Source organism: Chrysoperla carnea, chromosome 5 (assembly GCF_905475395.1).
Source record: "Chrysoperla carnea chromosome 5, inChrCarn1.1, whole genome shotgun sequence".
Taxonomy (NCBI): Eukaryota; Metazoa; Arthropoda; class Insecta; order Neuroptera; family Chrysopidae; genus Chrysoperla; species Chrysoperla carnea.
The window spans coordinates 65,004,591-65,024,558 of record NC_058341.1 but is presented as its reverse complement, the minus strand read 5'-3'; the positions used below and the strand labels follow the sequence as shown (position 1 = coordinate 65,024,558).

Genomic DNA, 19,968 nt, shown 5'->3' with positions numbered 1-19,968 from the left:
CTATTACTTAAAAAAAAAAAATATTTTGGTGTATTCTTTTTATTTCATACCAGCTCCTTCTTTTATTTCCCTCTCCCTTTTAATGACATGTTCTGTACAATATATGTATTGTTTATAACTAAAAAGGATAAATTAAATTGAATTGAATTCCAAAATCAAATATCTATTATGATATACTTTTTTCTAAATTATTCGAAGTAAGTCTTAAGTATAAGACAAAGCACTGCTATACCTTACATTGAATAATTTAAAAAAAGATATATCATAATATTTAATTTTGGTATTCAATTCAATTTAATTTATCCTATAGCACAGCAGTGCGAAGCGTAGATTAGTTTAAAATGGAAAATCGAAAATTGAAAGTGTAATGTATGATGATGTATATGTGAAATGTGTATGCTTTTGCTGTGACTATACGGGGTGTTCCAAACCACCCGTCCAGGCTGATTATTCTGAATAGTTTTCAAAAAAAATTGAAACGAAAAAACACGCATCAAATATTTTTTGAAACTCTATCTAACCATACCAAAAACACCCTCCACCCTCAACCCCTGTTAGGGGTAGGGGGTGTAACTTGAAAAAATCAAATGGAAACCCCTATTTTTTTCTGCAGATTTGGATTCTTCAGAAGAAAAGACAAACATTTTGTCTAAGAAATTTTTCCCGATTTTCGGTAGATCACGCTACAATCGACAAAAATCGTTCTTTTAGATTTGGCATTAGAATTGCAGTTCAAGTGAAGGCGAGAAAAGTTTTTTGAGTCGAGAATAGTTATTTTCAATTTTGTTTTTGTTTTTTTGAAGAAAAGACTATTCTGTTTTTGTTTTTCATATTTTATTATGATTTAGAAAAATTATTTTTGTAAAAATGTTTTTTTTTATTTTGGAAAGTCTGAAAAAAAATTAAATCTAAAATGATTCATATCTAATTCTTTCTAAGAGCTTTATTTAGCATCCTCCCAATTGTCTAGTGGTTTACCTCAATTACCGCAATTCGACATTTTCGCTTCTCTTTTATTTTCGTTGAATTTCTAACTTTTGTGTTGCTTTTGTTTTGTTTTTGTTTTGGTTCTGTGTGTTTGTGTTTTTATTTTTATTTTTACTTTTTCGTTTTGATTTTTGTCATTGAACGGCGCAATTCTTATGCCAAATCTAAAAGAACGATTTTTGTCGATTGTAGCGCGATCTACCGAAAATCGGGAAAAATTTCTTAGACAAAATGTTTGTCTTTTCTTCTGAAGAATTCAAATCTGCAGAAAAAAATAGGGGTTTCCATTTGATTTTTTCAAGTTACACCCCCTACCCCTAACAGGATTTGAGGGTGGAGGGTGTTTTTGGTATGGTTAGATAGAGTTTCAAAAAATATTTGATACGTGTTTTTTCGTTTCAATTTTTTTTAAAAACTATTCAGAATAATCAGCCTGGACGGGTGGTTTGGAACACCCAGTATATACAGGACGTCAAATAGCCCTTTTTCACACCCTTATTATATCTCAGAAACTACTTGAGCTATAATGTTGAAATTTTCAACTTAAGTAGATATATACTCTGGGACGCCGTAAATCAAATTTCACGTTCACAGCTCTCATCGTTTCCGAGCAATAACGCGTCAAAAAACGGCCACGACCCGAAATTTTGTGACTGACTGATATAAATTCACAGCAAAACTGAGAAATGGTATAAAGATGCGGTTTTCGTTAAAATAAATTAGAGAAAAATCATACCCCAGAAAAAATACCAAATATCAAAATTTTTAACGGGAAATGGGAAATTTCGCTAATTAAAGGTGCATTTTTACCCCATTTAAAAATCAATGTTAAAATATGAACCAATCAGATGGCTAGTTTTTTTTCCTATACACTTTGTTTGGGAAAACTAAAATACGCTTAAAAATTTGTTATTTATATAATTTTGATTAAATTTTGATTCAATTTGAATAAATATTAAATAAATAATTAAAAATTAATTCTGTATTTCAATATTTCCAACTTAAAATATTATAAAAATTAAATAAAATATTTCAAAACAATAAGACCCTATCAAATTCAAAGTACCATGTAGAAAACAGATTAAAATGATTTTGTCACATTAATTAGGAAAATTTTAATTTGCCTTTATAGCAAAAACTGTAAGAGATAGAACAAAAGTTTAAATGTAAGAAATGTTCCTTGCATAAAGTTAAACAATTCTGTATGTAAAATTTTTTTGTAAAGGTAATTGTTTTCCCGTGAAGAGCAAATAAAGTATAATATTAAATTGCAATTTGCGGAAAAACGGTAAGAGATAGAACAAAAATTTAAATGTAAAAAATGTTCCTTACATAAAAATAAGCAACTTTTGCTTGAAACATTTTTTCGAAAAAACAATCATTTTCCCTCGAGAAAGTAAATAATCAGTCCTGTTTTTTTCGTTAATGCAAAAGCATACTATTTTTGTTCTTAAATTTAAAAAAAGTATAAATATATTCGTACAAGAAGTTTTAAACCATTTTGATCATATCTCTTGTAGCGGTCACAACTAACCGTTGCTAACAACGAATTTTATTTTCTTAAAAACAATGCTATTGTTATGTTCAATAATAAATAATCCCACCAAAAACATAAATGTGTAAAATGGCGTAGATGTCACAGAATCCCAATAAACTCAATTACGTCAGCCCAAAAAAGTTGTGAAATCTCGTAGAGAAAAAATTCTTCGAAAAAAATTTATAAAAATGACATAAATTTATTGAGTAACTTTTCCGTAAAGAAGCATTAAAGTATTACATTAGCAACTTTTCGGTGACTTCATACCTACACGCACCTGTATAGGAGAACAAAAGATAATCGTTAACCCCCTACTACCTCCCTCCTCCCCTCTAATGTTCTGACGTTATAATTTTTTCACAACTTTTTTTAAACAATCAAAGTATTCTTCAGATAAAAGTCAAGCACCTACTTAACAAAGGCCTAATTTTTTTTTACTTAAGTACGAAAATTATTGGTTTAAATTTATTGTGTAAGTTTCTCCTTAGTATGTATTTATTTTATATTTTACTTCGCAAGTTTTTATTTTTGGATTCGTTTTTCTATTCCGAAAACTTGCGAAGTACTAAGAAGATACTTACACAAGAAATTTAAACCAATAATTTTCGTACTTTAGTAAAAAAAAATTATGCCTTTGTTAAGTAGGTGCTTGACTTTTATCTGAAGAATACTTTGATTGTTAAAATTTAAATTTTGATGTTTAAAAAAAGTTGTGAAAAAATTATAACGTCATAACATTAGAGGGGAGGGGGGAGGTAGTAGGGGGTTAACGATTATCTTTTGTTCTCCTATACAGGTGCGTGTAGGTATGAAGTCACCGAAAAGTTGCTAATGTAATACTTTAATGCTTCTTTACGGAAAAGTTACTCAATAAATTTATGTCATTTTTATAAATTTTGAATTCTACAATTTGGCATAGGTTTGATCACTAAAATATATGGACCAAGTAAGTGCATATGGACCAAGTTTTGTAGTGGCCACTTGAACCATTAAGGGCTGGCTATCCATAAATTACACCAAGTCACACCAATTTTACGATTTTTAGCAACCCCCCCTCCCTCCATTGTCACAGATGGTCACATTTGTCACATTATTTTATAATTTAATTGAGATAATTAAAATGAAAAACCAGTAAAATTTTTTTTTTTATTTTACTTACATTCTTAATAAAAGTAAAAAAATCTGTATTTCCGAAAAAAAAGCTTGTAGTTTTTTAATAAGCGGCGAATTTTTTATCACCATCCACCGCTTTGTGTCAAGGATTGAAAGGATGAAAAAAGTTAAGACAATTTTCTAAGAACTTTAAATGTGTGCACGGGATGCTTATGCATAAAACTGGTATTCCAATTTTCACATATTGCTGTATGCTGGGGATCTAGACATTCCAAACTCCCAAAAAACGTTTCTCTCCGAAACCTTAGTGGGATAACTATTGTAAAGTCAAATTAGAAAGGAGTCCTCAAGGTCTCTTAGGAATAATTTTACTTCCAGATAATTTTTTCAATGTTAGAAGAACTTAAGCATCAACAAGATGTCTTTTTAAGGAAAAAAAACGGAATACTGCGAAGGTCCACCCAGAAAAAGTCAATTTCCATAAATTCGATACTCGAATCGTGATTCAAACTTTTATCAATCCGTTAAATGATAGGCAAAGAGAATCATAGTACTATTATCTACATAAAATAGAATGTGTAAAATATTTTTCAACGTAACTCCAATCAAATAATCTTAGTAACAGAAATGGCAAAAAGGTAAGTAATAAAAACTAGAAAGTTTTTTAAATAAATTATTTTATTTTTAGGAGCACGATAAGCACCTGGTTATATCTATGCTGTAAAACATACATAATCGGTACACCCGGTATTTGAAACATAGAACGTCTTTTTTACTAAACAGATTTCAATAGTTTCTTAATTTCCTGATAGACACTTGTTGTTTCGTAATGCTGATTTTCCACTAAGCGGACAGTTTAGAGTTTTTGTTGAAAAACAAAAATGAAACTGAAACTATAATGGCCATTACATTGCCAGTCTTCAAAAAGTTTGTAAGAAGTTGCAGTTTTCTTTTTCTCGGCACGAGTTTCTGTTTTGTTTTTGTTTGCCCGTTTAGTGGAAAACCGGCTTTAAAAACCTGGTTTCATATCATCATGTTAGTATCGAAAACACTGCCACAGGCCTTTAGGTTGCGGTGTATGATTATTGCGTTTGATGATTAGGTTGCGGTGTATGATTATTGCGTAATGATCGCATTGCGTTTGATATAACTCGGGTCGCTTAAATTATTAATTTTATTCAGGGTGTTTCTTTAATATTAAATCGATCGAACTTAAAATTTTAGTTTGAGACGTGGTAAAAAAAATACACAATGTGTGAAAAAATAAGGTTTTAAATGATTTGCATTTTATTAAACTATTGTAGTCCTTTAAATTATTTAATAACTAGTCGTGACTCGCCCGCTTCACTGGACGTATTTAATTTTCTTTCAAAACCCTGGTGGAAAAAATATTTGAAGAAAGAATAAGAAATTCTGAAAAAGTCTTAGGAACTTTGAATTTCTCAACGTTTTCGGACTAGTCTAATTCAGAGTTATTCAGAGTTCTTAATACTTTTTTAAAGTTTCTAAGACATTTTCAGAGTTTCCTAAGACTTATTAAGACTTATTATTTTTTCAAATATTTTTTCCACCAGGAAAGTAATAAATTTTTGAAATAAATATAAGGAATGATTGATTAAACATTCAAAACTATGCAACAAACAGATTTTTTAGGTTTTAGATATGGCTTAATAGCAAGCTTATAGCAAGTTTTTAAATGTAAGTAGTATTTTCAAAAACAAAATAAAGTAAAGCATTTGTTAGTCCTCACATTTCCAAGAATTCTCGTAATAAGTTTAATCGAATTGGAGCGGCCGTTCAAGAGCGATATACGAGCAAAGAACAGACAGACAGTATATCCTCAAAAGGTTTTTTTGTAATTTTTTTAACACTATTGGTCTTGGGTCACCTCATATTTGGTATCAATACATTGAAAATTGCATCAAGTTCTATAAAATTATTCTTAAATATTACAAAAAACCCGTGAGTGGCTGAGCTCCATCATTTAAGTCATATTTTCCCTTCATTATTTAATTATTTAATGACTCCTATTGAAATGTAATTTTTGTCTTTCGTGTTTTTGAACACATGAAACATTGGTTGGAAAAGAGAGGCGCCCATAAAATGGCTGGAAAAGAGGCCGTAGAATTACCACCAATAGGAGCTCTTCCTAAACATTACCCAACTCTTGAATTTCCAAGCTTGTACGTCAATTTGAGGGATCTTTGGAAATTCACAATGTCTTAAAACACTCGAAAATCCATGTTTTTCCATGTAAAAAATGGAGAGAGAATGGTTGGTAAGTTTACACCCGTAAGAGGCACTTCTTTTATACTATCTCAGCCTATACACAGATTTTTCTTGACTTTAATTTAAAGAGACTGGGGAAACACACAAACCTCAAAACTGCGCGATAATCTTTGATGTTTAGAGAGGAAAAACAGGGAAGGTGTCTTGAAAGAATGAAAGTAGACACTACTAAAAAGCACTTCCTTGATGCTAACGAAATTTATATGCCAATTTATAACCCTCTGGTTGAATTAAAAGCACTGTAGAGATTAAATTAAATTGAAATCATAAGCAGTATAACATCCTAAGCAGTACAACATCGAAACTACTTAGTGAACATACCCCATAACACCCCAAACCCTCACCATGGACTCAATACAGCGCATAAGTCTATATTTCCGGGGAAAATATAACAAAAAAATCTATTGAAATTAAATACAATTATAATTTATATCAGATAAATATATTAATATTTCAGCATTCTTTGTATTGTTCTTTGTTCGGGGTGTTCCAAAATGATTGATACCCTGGTGAAAAAGTCTTAATAAGTCTTAGGAAACTCTGAAAAAGTCTTAGAAACTTTAAAAAAGTATTAAGAGCTCTGAACAACTCTGAATTAGACTAGTCCGAAAACGTTGAGAAATTCAAAGTTCCTAAGACTTTTTCAGAATTTCTTATTCTTTCTTCAAATATTTTTTCCACCAGGGTAGTAATAATTTTATTGTTGAAGAAGAAATCGTTAAGCCAGCGAAGAAAGTGTTTGTGGAGAAAGTAACTCCACTATCTATATATATAATATAAAAACTGATCTAGAAAATTTGGGCGAAAAATTGAAATTTATCTTATTGCAAATAAGAAATAAAATGTTTTTATTCTGCTTAGAAAAAACTATTGCGTTTAAGAATTTTTATATTTTAGTTAAAAAAATTAAAACGAAAAAAACACTCTAAAAAGAATTACATATATTCATATTTATTTTTAACGGTTAGTGATATAAAAAAACTAGTTTATAAAAGGTATTTTTGGTCTAAAGTGCACGCCCTTGTGGAAAAACGAAACTGTTAATAAGTCTGAATATCAGTTCCATGAAGGTTATAAAGAAGGAGGAAGGTACTAAAGCATTAGGGCACCCAGGGTTGCCAGAAAGTTTTCATTCAAGTCGCCCCATCTGTGATCGAAAGTCGCAAAATATTCTGAACAGTCGCCCAATAAAAGTTTGAAAATACCTTAGACATAACAAACTTGAATTTACCAGGTAATTTGAAATTGATTTTTTCTAAATAAAATGCTGAGAAGAACTAAAATAAATTTTTGTATACTCTTTTATAATATAATAATTTCAGAGTCAATGGAAAACTCAAGAATATGAATTTGATATATATCTTTATTTAAATAAGTGAAATTTATTACTTTTCATACTAAAAAATACAGAGTACAGCAGATTTTCATGCAATCGGTAGGTACCTGTACTGAGGAATGAAAAGTGCCTAATTTGCGACTTGTCGCCCAAACTCAAAAAAAGGAGCGTATCCATGAAAAAAATCGCCCAATTCGCGATAAATCGCCCCATCTGGCAACCCTGAGCGCACCTGTCCCTGAAAATTTGTAGAATTTATAGTTCATTTTTCAGCCACCAGCCGCGCTGTCATCAAGGAGTAGTATCTGCGAAGTTAGCTGTTTATGAGTACAAGTAGATGAAGTTATGGATTCCCGAGAGTTGCCGCGATTTGAAAATTGACCAATAAGTCTTTAAATACACAATATCAAAACTACAGCGAATATCCACCGTGTCAAAAGTCTTATGTTTCGGTGTAAGGTTATTTTATTGATTTCCGAAAAGTGATAATATATTTTGTGCTACAATTTTGGAATCTTGTTTTAGAAGTCTATATTTCTAGCGGTAATTAAATACGTCTGTGATTAGCGAGGTGATTTTTAAATCATTAGTTCAAAATATGTACGCTACGTGGCGATAGTATCCAATGATTTTAGAACGTTGTCAAATACGTCAAAAACTGTTTTCAAAACAAACATTTTCATTTGTAATTTTAGCTATTTTTTGCAACATTAAATTTAAAAACGATAGTTAATAAAGTTTTTAAGGTAGTATTCGGTATTCTCACATTAAGCGTTAAAAACTTACTCAAGTCACAATATTATTTATTTTGGTTATTAAAAGAAAATGATATAGGGAAAATTAACAAAACCAAATAAATATTTTATATTTTGTTGTTATATTAAATAATGACAAATTTAATGATGGATTATGAGTTTAAAATGAAAACTCAGAGTGAACGAACAAAGGTAGAGGATTTATTTGATTATGAAGGTTGCAAAGTTGGACGAGGCACTTATGGTCACGTATACAAAGGTCGTCGAAAAGATGGTTCGGATACTAAAGATTATGCCTTAAAACAGATTGAAGGTACTGGCTTGTCTATGTCTGCATGTCGTGAAATTGCGGTAAGAAAACTGTGGCTTTCCTTAAAAGCAACAAATAAAATTTAAGATTGACTCACTTTTGTAGTTATTACGTGAATTAAAGCATCCAAATGTCATAAATTTAATTCGAGTCTTTTTATCACACAACGATCGAAAAGTATGGTTGCTCTTCGATTTTGCTGAACATGATTTGTGGCATATTATTAAATTTCATCGAGCAGCTAAAGCAAATAAAAAACCGGTAATGGTACCGAAAGGTATGGTTAAGAGTCTTTTATATCAAATTTTGGATGGAATACATTATTTACATTCAAACTGGGTTCTACATCGAGATTTGGTAAGAAAAATAATTATTGCTTAGAAATTTGGTTTCTTATGATTGTGTTTCCAGAAACCAGCAAATATTTTGGTAATGGGTGAAGGAAATGAAAGAGGTCGTGTAAAAATTGCTGATATGGGTTTTGCACGATTATTTAATGCTCCATTAAAACCATTAGCTGATTTGGATCCAGTTGTCGTTACATTTTGGTACCGAGCCCCGGAATTACTCTTAGGTGCCCGACATTATACTAAAGCAATAGGTAAATCGCATTTTATAAATACACTAAAAGATACAATTTAAACTAAATACAAACAAGTGAAGCTAACAACTAAAAGTTGTTAATTGTTTAAATACTTTGGGTATGCTATAGTGTCAACACTATTTTTATAATAAATAAAATTAAAAATTTTAAATTACACCAAATATTTAATTGTAGAGTGCTTTACTTTGTGGAACTTCATAATTAGGATTGAAGAAATAAAATTTCCAATTTTCTTTGCTTAGTCCACTTTTATTTATTTAATATTTTAATAATTAAAAATATTTTTGACATGTTTCGTCTAACATAGTTATTTTCATAACTGTAAAGCATCTTTCATTGTTTTGGTTTATATACGTTATGAGAATTTTGGTATATAATTTTATTTACTAATCATGAATTTTGCAAAAATATTTTAGGCGAGCTAAAATTTATATAAACGTTTGATCAAATTCTATTCATTTTTGAGTGGGTCATTTTAATCTATAATTGCTAATAGCTCGTTTTGTAGTTAACCAATTACAAAATAACTAAAGTTGTAGAGTTTGGTGGGGGAATTTAGATTCTAAACGGTTAGAGATAGCATAACACTTTAAGTTAGAAAGTTGATTCTCATAAAAAAAAAACACTAACATTTCTTAAGTGAAAAGGGTATATTTTGCTTTGCTATCAATATAATCGCATTTTAAATAGAAATAAACAAGCTTTTTATTGTACATACTCAATTTCTTGTACGAATACTAATGCACCCTGTGCACGCTTTTATAATTCATATCAAATTAATTAATAAATTTTCACAGCATTTCAGCCCTGCACATAAAATATTCAAGGATAATAAAAATGTTTATTGATTCAAAAACTAGAAATTACAAGCTATCGGATCATATTTGTTTCATTTAGATCGAATTAATTTTCCCTGTTTGAAATTTCGAAAAAAAGTGATGAATTTTCGAAAAAAAAAAAAAAAAAAAAAACCGATGGATAAAGTTTTACAATAATTTATGTTATTGTATATTTCTTATTCACGCGTTCATGCGTTAACAAATGTCAACCAAATGTTTCGCGTTCTGGCAGTTTTACCTGTGACAACAGCGACAAATGAACGTTTTTTCCAGCTTTGCGTCGTCTCAAAACCTACCTTAGATCAACAATATGTGAAAGATCGGCTAAACGGTTCAGCCTCGTTCAATATACATCGTAGTATAGAGGTCATTGCGCACAGAGTTTTGGAAACGTTTTTTATGTAACTCGCAGAATTAATTAACTTATTGAGATGAAGTCATGAATTTTTCATGTGTTACTTCCCTTTCTTACATTATTTTATGGAACGGTCGAAAATTATCAACGATTTTCTTATTATCAAAATTAATAATATTATGGAAAATTCACAGTCTACCACGTTTTTACACAAATGCAATTTAAATAATTTAAAAAAACCCTGACATTTGTTTTGGGTACGAAACCCTAAACTCGCACTTGAAACAAATCTAAGAACACTCTCCATTAAATTTAATTTTTCCTTAGAGCCTTCTCCAAACTGAACCATTTTGAGGATCATTGCTAGTTTTTAAAATATTTCGAGTACGGAGCCCTAAACTCGCACTTGAAACATAGCTAAGAATACTCTGGATACTAAGGAGTGGTTAAGGGAAAATATTAAATATTAATGTGCGAACATTTCGTACGGGTCAACAATTTTTCGTGTTTAAGCATCTTGCGTTATTCCGATAAATGTTCCCATAACCATAGTAGTGGTGTAAATCTACCGGACTTTGATGGTCAATTCGAAAAATTTTGGGAGATGGCTAATTTTTTTTAAAAATTGGTTTCTTTCGTTGTAAAAAACAGAGAAAAGAAGTTTTCTGGTTCTGGAACGTTCCGCACGACCTTCTGCACACGGTTTTGGAAACATTTATCTCTACATTGTTTTCTTTGGAGACGTTTTCTTAAATATCTCTGCTTCTATTGATTGAATTGAGACAAATAAAAAAAAAAATTGTTTGTTATGAATTTCTGCATCGACCCTGCCTACCTAGGAAGCAGAGGTATTCAAGAAAAAGTCGCCAAAGAATGCAATGTAGAGATAAATTGTCCCAAAACCACGTGTAGAAGGTTGTGCGGGACGTGCCATAACCGGAAAAACTCCTGTTCTCTGTTTTTTACAACAAAATAAACCTATTAAAAAAAATAGCCTTTTCCCAAAATTTTCCGAATTGATTATCAAAATCCCGTAGATTTACCCCACTATAATTAGGATTGTGGTAGGTTTGTTCATGGACATATTCCTTTTCAAGTATCTCCATAGAAAAAAAACCATCAAATGTGTCATTTAATTTATTAAACCCAAATTAAATTAATCCTTAAAACTTCATGAAATTTCCGATCGTGGAATTTGAACAAATAGGACACTTTTTTAAAATAATACTTAATTTTGTAGATATTTGGGCTATCGGTTGTATCTTTGCGGAATTATTAACTTCCGAACCAATATTTCATTGCCGTCAAGAGGATATCAAAACAAGTAATCCATATCATCATGACCAATTAGATCGAATATTTAATGTAATGGGCTTTCCACAAGAAAAAGATTGGGAAGATATACGAAAAATGCCTGAACATCCAACCTTACTCAAAGATTTTAAACGTTCCAAGTAAATCATAAATAATTCGATAAAAGAAGGTATTATACAAAATAATAAATAAATATATATTTTGTTTTAGCTATGCAAGTTGTTCGCTTATTAAATATATGGATCGTCATAAAATAAAACCAGATAGTAAAGCATTCCATTTGTTACAAAAATTATTGCTTATGGACCCGAATAAACGGATTACTTCAGAACAAGCAATGCAAGATTCATATTTTACTGAAGATCCATTACCAACACCTGAGTATGTATATCTATATCTATACCTAGCACCTACGTAAAATAGACACTTCCAGTAAATTTTTCGATGTACCAAATACACGTTGAATCGATTGTAGGGATCAAAAAATGAGTCCTATAATAAAATATTTAAATTTAAAAGTATTTTGCAATAAATATTCTCTCTTAAAAAAATTTTTACATTAAAATACTTCGGAATCGTGCTCCATGATACATGACGTCATCTGTTATGACAATTCATAGCATACCAAAGAGTTTATGCAACTAAAGAACGCCAGGGCCAAAAACTTGCGATATGATGAATGAGAGAGTTCTTCTGTGTCCTTGTCTAATCTATATGTCTTTGGCTACATATTGTTTACATTATTGCTATTTAGTAAATAGTTAAAAAACGATTTATAGAATATTATTTAATACATTAAAAGTTATTCAAAAAGTAAAAACGTCAAAAGAAACTTTATTTACAAAACAAACACAATATAAACAGTTTAATTTTTAATAAAATTAACCTTAAATTAAGTTTTATTGAGATTAATTATTATTTAAATTTAAGTGCACTTTCATCAACCAATATTTCAATTACAATATTTCTGAAAAAAAAAAAAATTGTAAACTTAGTATAAACTGCGGTCACATATTGGAGAATATGCAAATCTGTATATCAAACACTTTTTCATTTTTAAGAAAAATTAGTACAAAACTGTATATGTACAAAACAAATATAATAGCAGACACAAAATCTGGATGCATCATATGATTATGACATATGACTATGACAAGGACACAGTGGAACTCACTGGCAGTCTTTTCTCTCATTCATCATTACGCGTCCACTTACAGGTCAGCAGATCTCTCGTGTTCTCTGCGAACTCTTTGGATTCAAAACTATTCATAAAAGATGTTTATATTACCTTGAAAAATTTGGACTTAAATTTTTAGTTAAATGAAGATTAAAAAACGGTTTCGATAGCTTAGATTACATTTTTTGGACTTTAACTAACTTTTAAGACATAAAAAAACCGGGAAAAATATTTTAAGATCTTTTCAGGACTTTAACTAACTTTTAAAACAAAAAAACAGGTAAAAATTTTTTTTTTTTGGAAGTGTCTATTTAAGACTACAATCTTTGATTCTAGCCAATTCAAGTTGCTCAGTTGGTTATAGTGTACCAACTACCCTTCGTGGTATACCTAAGGTTGTCAATTTGGTTCCAACTGTTACAGCAAGTAATTTAAATAGTGGTATGTGATTTTGAAAAGATTGTAAAAAGACATCCGTTCAATTTTTCCAAATTATATTTTTACTACCTTAAAGAACCTAAAAAGCTTTCTTTTAAAATTAAAAAATCTTGTATTGAAACTTACTTATTGTTTAAACAATTAAACTGAATTTTCAATAAACCAGTTTCTACGAAAATTAAACCAATAGTAGGAGAGGTGAGCAACAAAAAATTGCAAGCATTTTCTAGAGGCTGATTTTGTAATATTTACGTTATAATTAAGTAACCTTGTCGTCTGTAAGTACGGGATAGTCTGCATCAAATCCGGTAGTTCTGATTTTTCGCAGACTTGTTTATGATGAATAATCAATCCAAGTTTGTGATCTCGATCGTCAAACGCAACTTGGTCAAAAATCGAAAAATCCGTGAAAATTTCGGATTTTGGTGATTATAACCCTAAAGGCCTAGTTTTTTATAGAACCTTTTCAGAACGTTTAGTCAAGCAGACGAAATTTGCTACAATATGAGACTAGAATGGACTCTGTAAACCTAATACTTTTCGAGATAAAGCTGTTCAAATTTGGTCATATTTTCCAAATTAGTAATTTTTTGCAATATTTCAGACGTCACTCTAACTATTCTAGCGTAGGATAGTTCCACTTACCTCCGACGCAGTGGGCTAGTGATGCTCAGGGTCAAAATTCATTCAGAACGAAAGAATATTTCAAAAAATTGGGATGCTCGAAAAAATTATAAATTTTGAAAGGCTTTATTTCGGAAACTATTAGGTTTACAGAGACTATTCTAGTGTCATATTGTAGCAATTTTTGCTAACTCTAAAAACATACATCACGTACATTGAACGTGCATCAAAAACTAGCTCGTTAGGGTTATAATCTGAAAAAGCCGTAATTTTCACCGTTTTTATTTTAATTTTTGACAAAGTTGCGTTCGGCGCTCAACTTTGATACTCAGAGGTTCTTGAGGTTGGTGATTGCGAATATGACGATAAAAAACATCCAGAGCGCATCTGGAGATCGGTATGCCCTGGCATCGATGTCGACTATAGAAATTATTACGCGATCTTTGACTAGTATAAAATAAAGGCACTTTCACCTAGTTATCTATATCATCGAATGTCATTAAGAACTATAACATGTTCTGATATTAATTTTAAATGTTCTGATAGTATTTTTAAATATCATCAAGATTATGTATTTAAAAAATTTGTTTTAATTTTAACACAATTAACACTAAAACATTAGCGAGATTTCTCACATTTCAACATACCTCCAGGTGCGTTCTGGAATTTTTTATCGTCATATTAGCAATCAGCGACCTCAAAAACAACCGAGCTACCAAATTCAGGTTTTTACGCAAAATTCGAGGATAATGATTGGATAATTTAAAAAATAAATATAAAATTGATGGTTTTGAAAACGGCTAAAGATATCGAAATTGTTCACTTTACATTTTTTTAAGAAAAAAATTTCCGACAGTCAATTAGTTTCAAGATATTGTTAATTAGAATATAAATATATATATTTGGCCGTTTTTTCCGATTTTGGGGAAGATATCACAATTTTTGATTCTACATTTTTCTTAGGAAAAAAAATCCGACAATTTTTGTTTGAAACTTTTTTTCATAAAGTTAATGGTTTCCAAGATATTGGCCAAAAATCGTGTTTTTATGTATATTTAGCGTTAATTATCACAACCCCTGCACTTCCGAGACTACGCGTTAGTAGGGTCTTAAACTAGAAGTAGAAGCCTTCCTATTTTTTAGTTTTTTTTTTTGCCTTTGAATAAGTTCACGCAAAAACATTTTTTTATATTATTATTTTCAGTGTTTTCGCTGGATGTCCAATTCCATATCCTAAACGAGAATTCTTAACCGATGATGATCAAGATGAAAAAGCTGATAGCAAGGCACGTCAAAATCAACAACAAAATGTAAGCATGTTATCAAATGAATAATAATTTTTGACCTTCACTTTCGTGTCCATAACTGATTTTTTGTACAAAGCTTCCTTAATAGGGTATTCCACTATTTTTGAAAAAGTACTTCAAAATGTTGATTTTGCTAATAAAAAGCCACCAAAAATTTATTTCTGAAAAATACACACGCTTTCTTGCCAAAAACTTAAAATAAATTTTAAACCTTTTTTAAACTGTCAAAAACGCGGGCATCCAATTTGATGACGTAATATCTGATTATAATAAATCTAAATACTTATTATCTATGTATATATTACTAGCTGTTACCCGCCCGCTTTGCTGGGCAACATCCCCACTTGCACCCCTCCCTCCACATTTCCTTGCGTTGGATAACAGTTTTGTAATGTACACGTCATGCTCTTTTATTTGATACCCCACTTAGGTATATTTGTAAATATTCGATATTTCCTTCCCACTTTCTCGCTACACCTTTCTACCCTCCGAAGGTTAAAAAAATTTCTAAATGTAATTTAAAACATTCTGACCAAGTTTTGAACTATTAAAAGCCATAATTAAAAAATATGAATTTTTTATTCATGAACACCCCCGCAACCCCCCCTTGTGGGTGGAATTTCGTAAAATCCGTTCTTAGCTGACCTCTACTTGGCAAAAGGAATATTCCTCCCAAATTTCAAGTCTCTAGGTCTTATAGTTCCAGAGATATCGTGATGAGTGACTATCTATCTATCTATCTATATCTATAGAAAGTCTCCTATATATTTATAGATACCCAACTGTCTACACTGAACTAATTGATGGTCTAGGACTAATACCGCTATGACATCACAGCAGGGCTTACCCGCATTTTAGGTCACGTGATATACAGTTTAAAAATACGATTTTCAATTTTAATATTTTAAAAGAAAAATATGCTTTTATGACTCGAAATCAGAATATTTAAGTATATTTTTACATAAATTTTAATTTTTTTCAAATTTCATTATTTATTTTTGACTAACAAAAACCCCTATTGGCATTCACCTTTACAGCAACAAGTACAACAGCAAGCTCAACAAGGTGATAATCACCATGGTGGAAATGCTGCAAAGCGTGTGCGATTATCTGCACCAGGTGGACCTGGACAGAATGGTGTATCAGGTGGACATCCTGGTCAAGTAAATTCAGCACAGGTGCAAGCGCAAGCTGTTGCAATGGCTCAACATCAACAGCAAGCTCAACAACAACAAGTAGCGGCGGCCCAAGCTCAAGCACAAGCTCAACAGGCTGCTCAAGAACAAGCAGTCGCTGCTCAACAATTTCATCATGTTCAACAGCAACAGCAACAACAACAAATGATGTTTAATAATTCACAACAGCAGCAACAAAATTTTCAACAACGATTTTAAATTAATTTTAAAAACCACAATCAGAGCATAATGTGCCTATTTCTAAACGCACTGCAGGATGTTCTTAAAAGTTCTTTACAACGTTCTACCACATAAATTTCAGTTCAAAATAAGCTTAGTTAGCTAATAATGCAGTAAATAAGCCGGAAAATACCATTAAATGTGGTGAACAGCTTTCAAAAATTATTGTTTGTACGTGTTCCTTAGACTTTAAAAAAAATTCAGTCGCACAAACCTTCGCATTAATATGAAAAATGAGAAAATTCGGGTATTTTTCCCTCCCCCAAAAAAACTCTAAATAGTAACACCGTAGAAAAAAATTTTTAAATCTGAATTTCACTTCGGAAATCGTCTCACGAGGTCGCTGATCACAAATTCGAGGTTAAAAAGTAACTGAATGTGGTTGCATGCCCATGATAATCACCCCTAGAAGTGATAGGCATAAAAAAATGTTTAATTAAAAATTTCTCCTCGAATATCCTTTCGGGGGTTTTTGGAATCTTTGATTACGAATCCGAGGTAAAAAGTAACTGAAGATAGTCTCCACCTTATTAAAACCACCCCTAGAAGTGACATTGATAAAAAAATCTAAATTTCATCTCGGAAATTGTCTCTTGGCGGTTTTCGGATATTCTTACCCAGTTGCTTTTTAGCCTCGAATTCATGATCAGCGACCTCGGAAACCCTCGGGAGACGATTTCCAAGGTAAAATTTTGATTTTTTAAAATTTCTATTCACTGAAACTATTTGGAAGGCTTTGAGGAGCGAGAAAACTACCTTAATTTTCTCATTTTTCATATTAATGCAAAGGTTTGTACGGCTGAATGTTTCTGAAGGTCTAATAAACATGTACAAACAAGAATTTTTAAAATCGGACCTGCTCCACCACTTTTCCAGCTTATTATGGTGTACTTTTTTCATTACAAAGTTGCTCGTTTAAAAAGAAATTTTTATTCATTTGAATACTCGGTTTTAATAAAATTTGGTATGGGGAAACTATTTTATTAGGCATAAAAAATGAAAATCTGTATATGAAACACTTTTTCATTTTTCAGAAAAAAAAATACAAAACTGTATATAACCTCTTTGTGCAAAACAAATATAATAGCAGACACAAAATCTGTATGCATCATATGATTATGACATATTACTATGGCAAGGACACAGGGGAACTCACTGGCAGTCTTTTCTTTCATTCATCATTACGCGTCCACTTACAGGTCAGCAGATCCCTCGCGTTCTCTATGTATATAAACTCTTTGGATTCAAAACCATTCATAAAATATGTTTATATTACCTTGCAAAAATTGAGCTTTAACATTAAATTTTTAATTAATGAACGATTAAAAAACGGTTTCGATAGCTTAGACGACATTTTTTGGACTTTAACTAACTATTAAGACAAAAAAAACCGGAACAAATTTTTTTTTGGAAGTGTTTTTTAAAAATTATAATCATATAAATTGATCAATAAAATTTCAAATGTTTTGTATCATTTTCATTTTTGCGGTATCGAAATACGTTAATATAAATTCATGCGCGTAGAATCTAATCGCAATCCTCTTTACGCCAATGGCGTAAAACGTTTTTAGTGTGAAATCTAGATTAAGTAAATTGTTTACTACAAAAAAAGGCGCTAGTGGTATTACTCGGTTACTCTCATGATTTGTTTTTTTAGATTCTAAAAAATACAACATAAACTCAACTGTCCGTCTTGTAATGAATTGTAACACCTTTCCCGCGAATAATACAATGAATAAGCCGGAAAAAAGTGTCGAAAGTGGGGAAACAGCATCGATTTTAAGGAAACTTTTTGTAAAGTGATTATAGAACCCCAAGAAAAATTCAGCCAAGTTAACCTAGTCATAAGAGGCATAGGGCCGCAACGGGGGGCATATATAGCCCAAATTTTTTAGCAATTCTTATTTTAGCTTAAAATTGTCATCTAGTAGGTATTTTTGTCCGCTGAAAACGAAACCGATGTCAGATTACACGAATTCTGTCAAGTATTCCAAAAATCGTGCCATTTTTAATCGGAAATTCCACTTTTTTGGCACAAAAACGGTCAACTTAGTATTTATCGTCCAAACTTTGCTCTTTGCTGATTACGAATCCTATGTCCGATTACACGGATTCTATGATTCGTAATTGGCGAACAAAACAACCCCTTGGAACACAATTTGGACGATAAATAGCTAGTTTACCGTTTTTGAGCCAAAAAGTGGCACGATTTTCCGGAGACGTGGCTGAATCCGTGTAATCGGAAATCAGATTCGTAATCAGCGGAAAAAACTACTTCCTAGATAACAGATTGGACGATAAATACTTTTTATTTATTTATTTATTTTTTTTTTCAAAAAGTGGAATTTCCGGTTCCACAATGGCACGATTTTTTTAACGAATCCATGACAGAATTCGTATTACACTGATCAAAAATACCCGCTAGATGACAATTTTAAGCCAAAATAAGCATTTCAAAAAAATTTCTGCTACATATGCCCCCGTTGAGACCTTAAATTGGCAGAACCTTGCGGTTCTATAAACACCTTACAAAAATGTTCATTAAAATCGATACGGTTTCCCAACTTTTCCTAGATAGATTACGTTACTTTATAGTTATGTATTTTGCATTATTTCATAGAACAGTTAAAGTTCATTACTTATCCTGTTCCAAGATCCCAGATCGTCCGCCTATCTGGGGACGAATAACATTCCTTTTTGGATGTGAAAATTCTGATAATCAAATTAACCTCAGAAATCGTTTAAACAACGCTAAGCTAAAAATATTCTGTAAAGCTTTCTATAAATGTCCATACTTTTTTTAAAGAAACATACTTATGAGTTTTCACCGAGTAATTTTCTATTTTCCCCTGATTAAGGATGTACGAACACTAAGACAATTTTAAATAAAAAAACTTGATTTTTTTATATGAAGTTGGATCAAGTCTAAATCAATCCTGAAAATTTTAGGGGGGTGGGAGTTTGATTATATAAATAAATAAAAATGATTTCATATGAGACATATTTAACATTGGTTTTATGGTAAAACGGTAAATGGATTATATGTTTTCATAGATTTCTCCAAAACTAGTCGATGGAAATTAAAAAAAAATTATTTAAATTAAAATTAAAATCTTAATAAATTTTTTGAAAAGAAATCCGTTTTGCCCAATTAATTAGGAATGTAAGAGCACCGTAATGGGGATACTAATTTTAAAAAATATATATTTCCATTTTTGATGGTGAAAAAATATAAAATTTTATTAATAAATAAAATTTTTCGATATCGGAAGTAATTTTCAAAATATCGAAAGTGGAACCGAGGCAGATATCGATAAATTTTATTCTTATTTTTTGTCTACATTTATGAAGTTGTAATAAAATTTATCATCAAATTTTAAAATAAGGTACAAATAATTTCAACCCTAAATCAAAAATTGTTTAAGCATAAGCGCTCGTACTACCTCAAACATTGAATATTTTCAACAAATAAAGTACTGTGAGACATAACTCGGTAAGTAATAATTGGGATTTTGAACCAAATTTTTGTTGTTGACAAAAATGGAAAGATCATACATAAGTTTTATAA

General features: G+C 30.8%; 1 protein-coding gene across 1 annotated transcript; it reads left to right on the top strand.

Annotated features, from left to right (window-relative positions):
- The first annotated feature begins 8,140 nt into the window (after positions 1-8,140).
- Positions 8,141-17,308, top strand: LOC123300133 (cyclin-dependent kinase 8). The gene is made up of 7 exons (XM_044882623.1): positions 8,141-8,368; positions 8,433-8,684; positions 8,739-8,928; positions 11,366-11,579; positions 11,650-11,820; positions 14,883-14,988; positions 16,023-17,308. Exons 1-7 carry the CDS (start codon positions 8,150-8,152, stop codon positions 16,377-16,379), a joined length of 1,509 nt encoding a protein of 502 aa, XP_044738558.1. The 5' UTR covers positions 8,141-8,149; the 3' UTR covers positions 16,380-17,308.
- Positions 17,309-19,968: the final 2,660 nt, after the last annotated feature.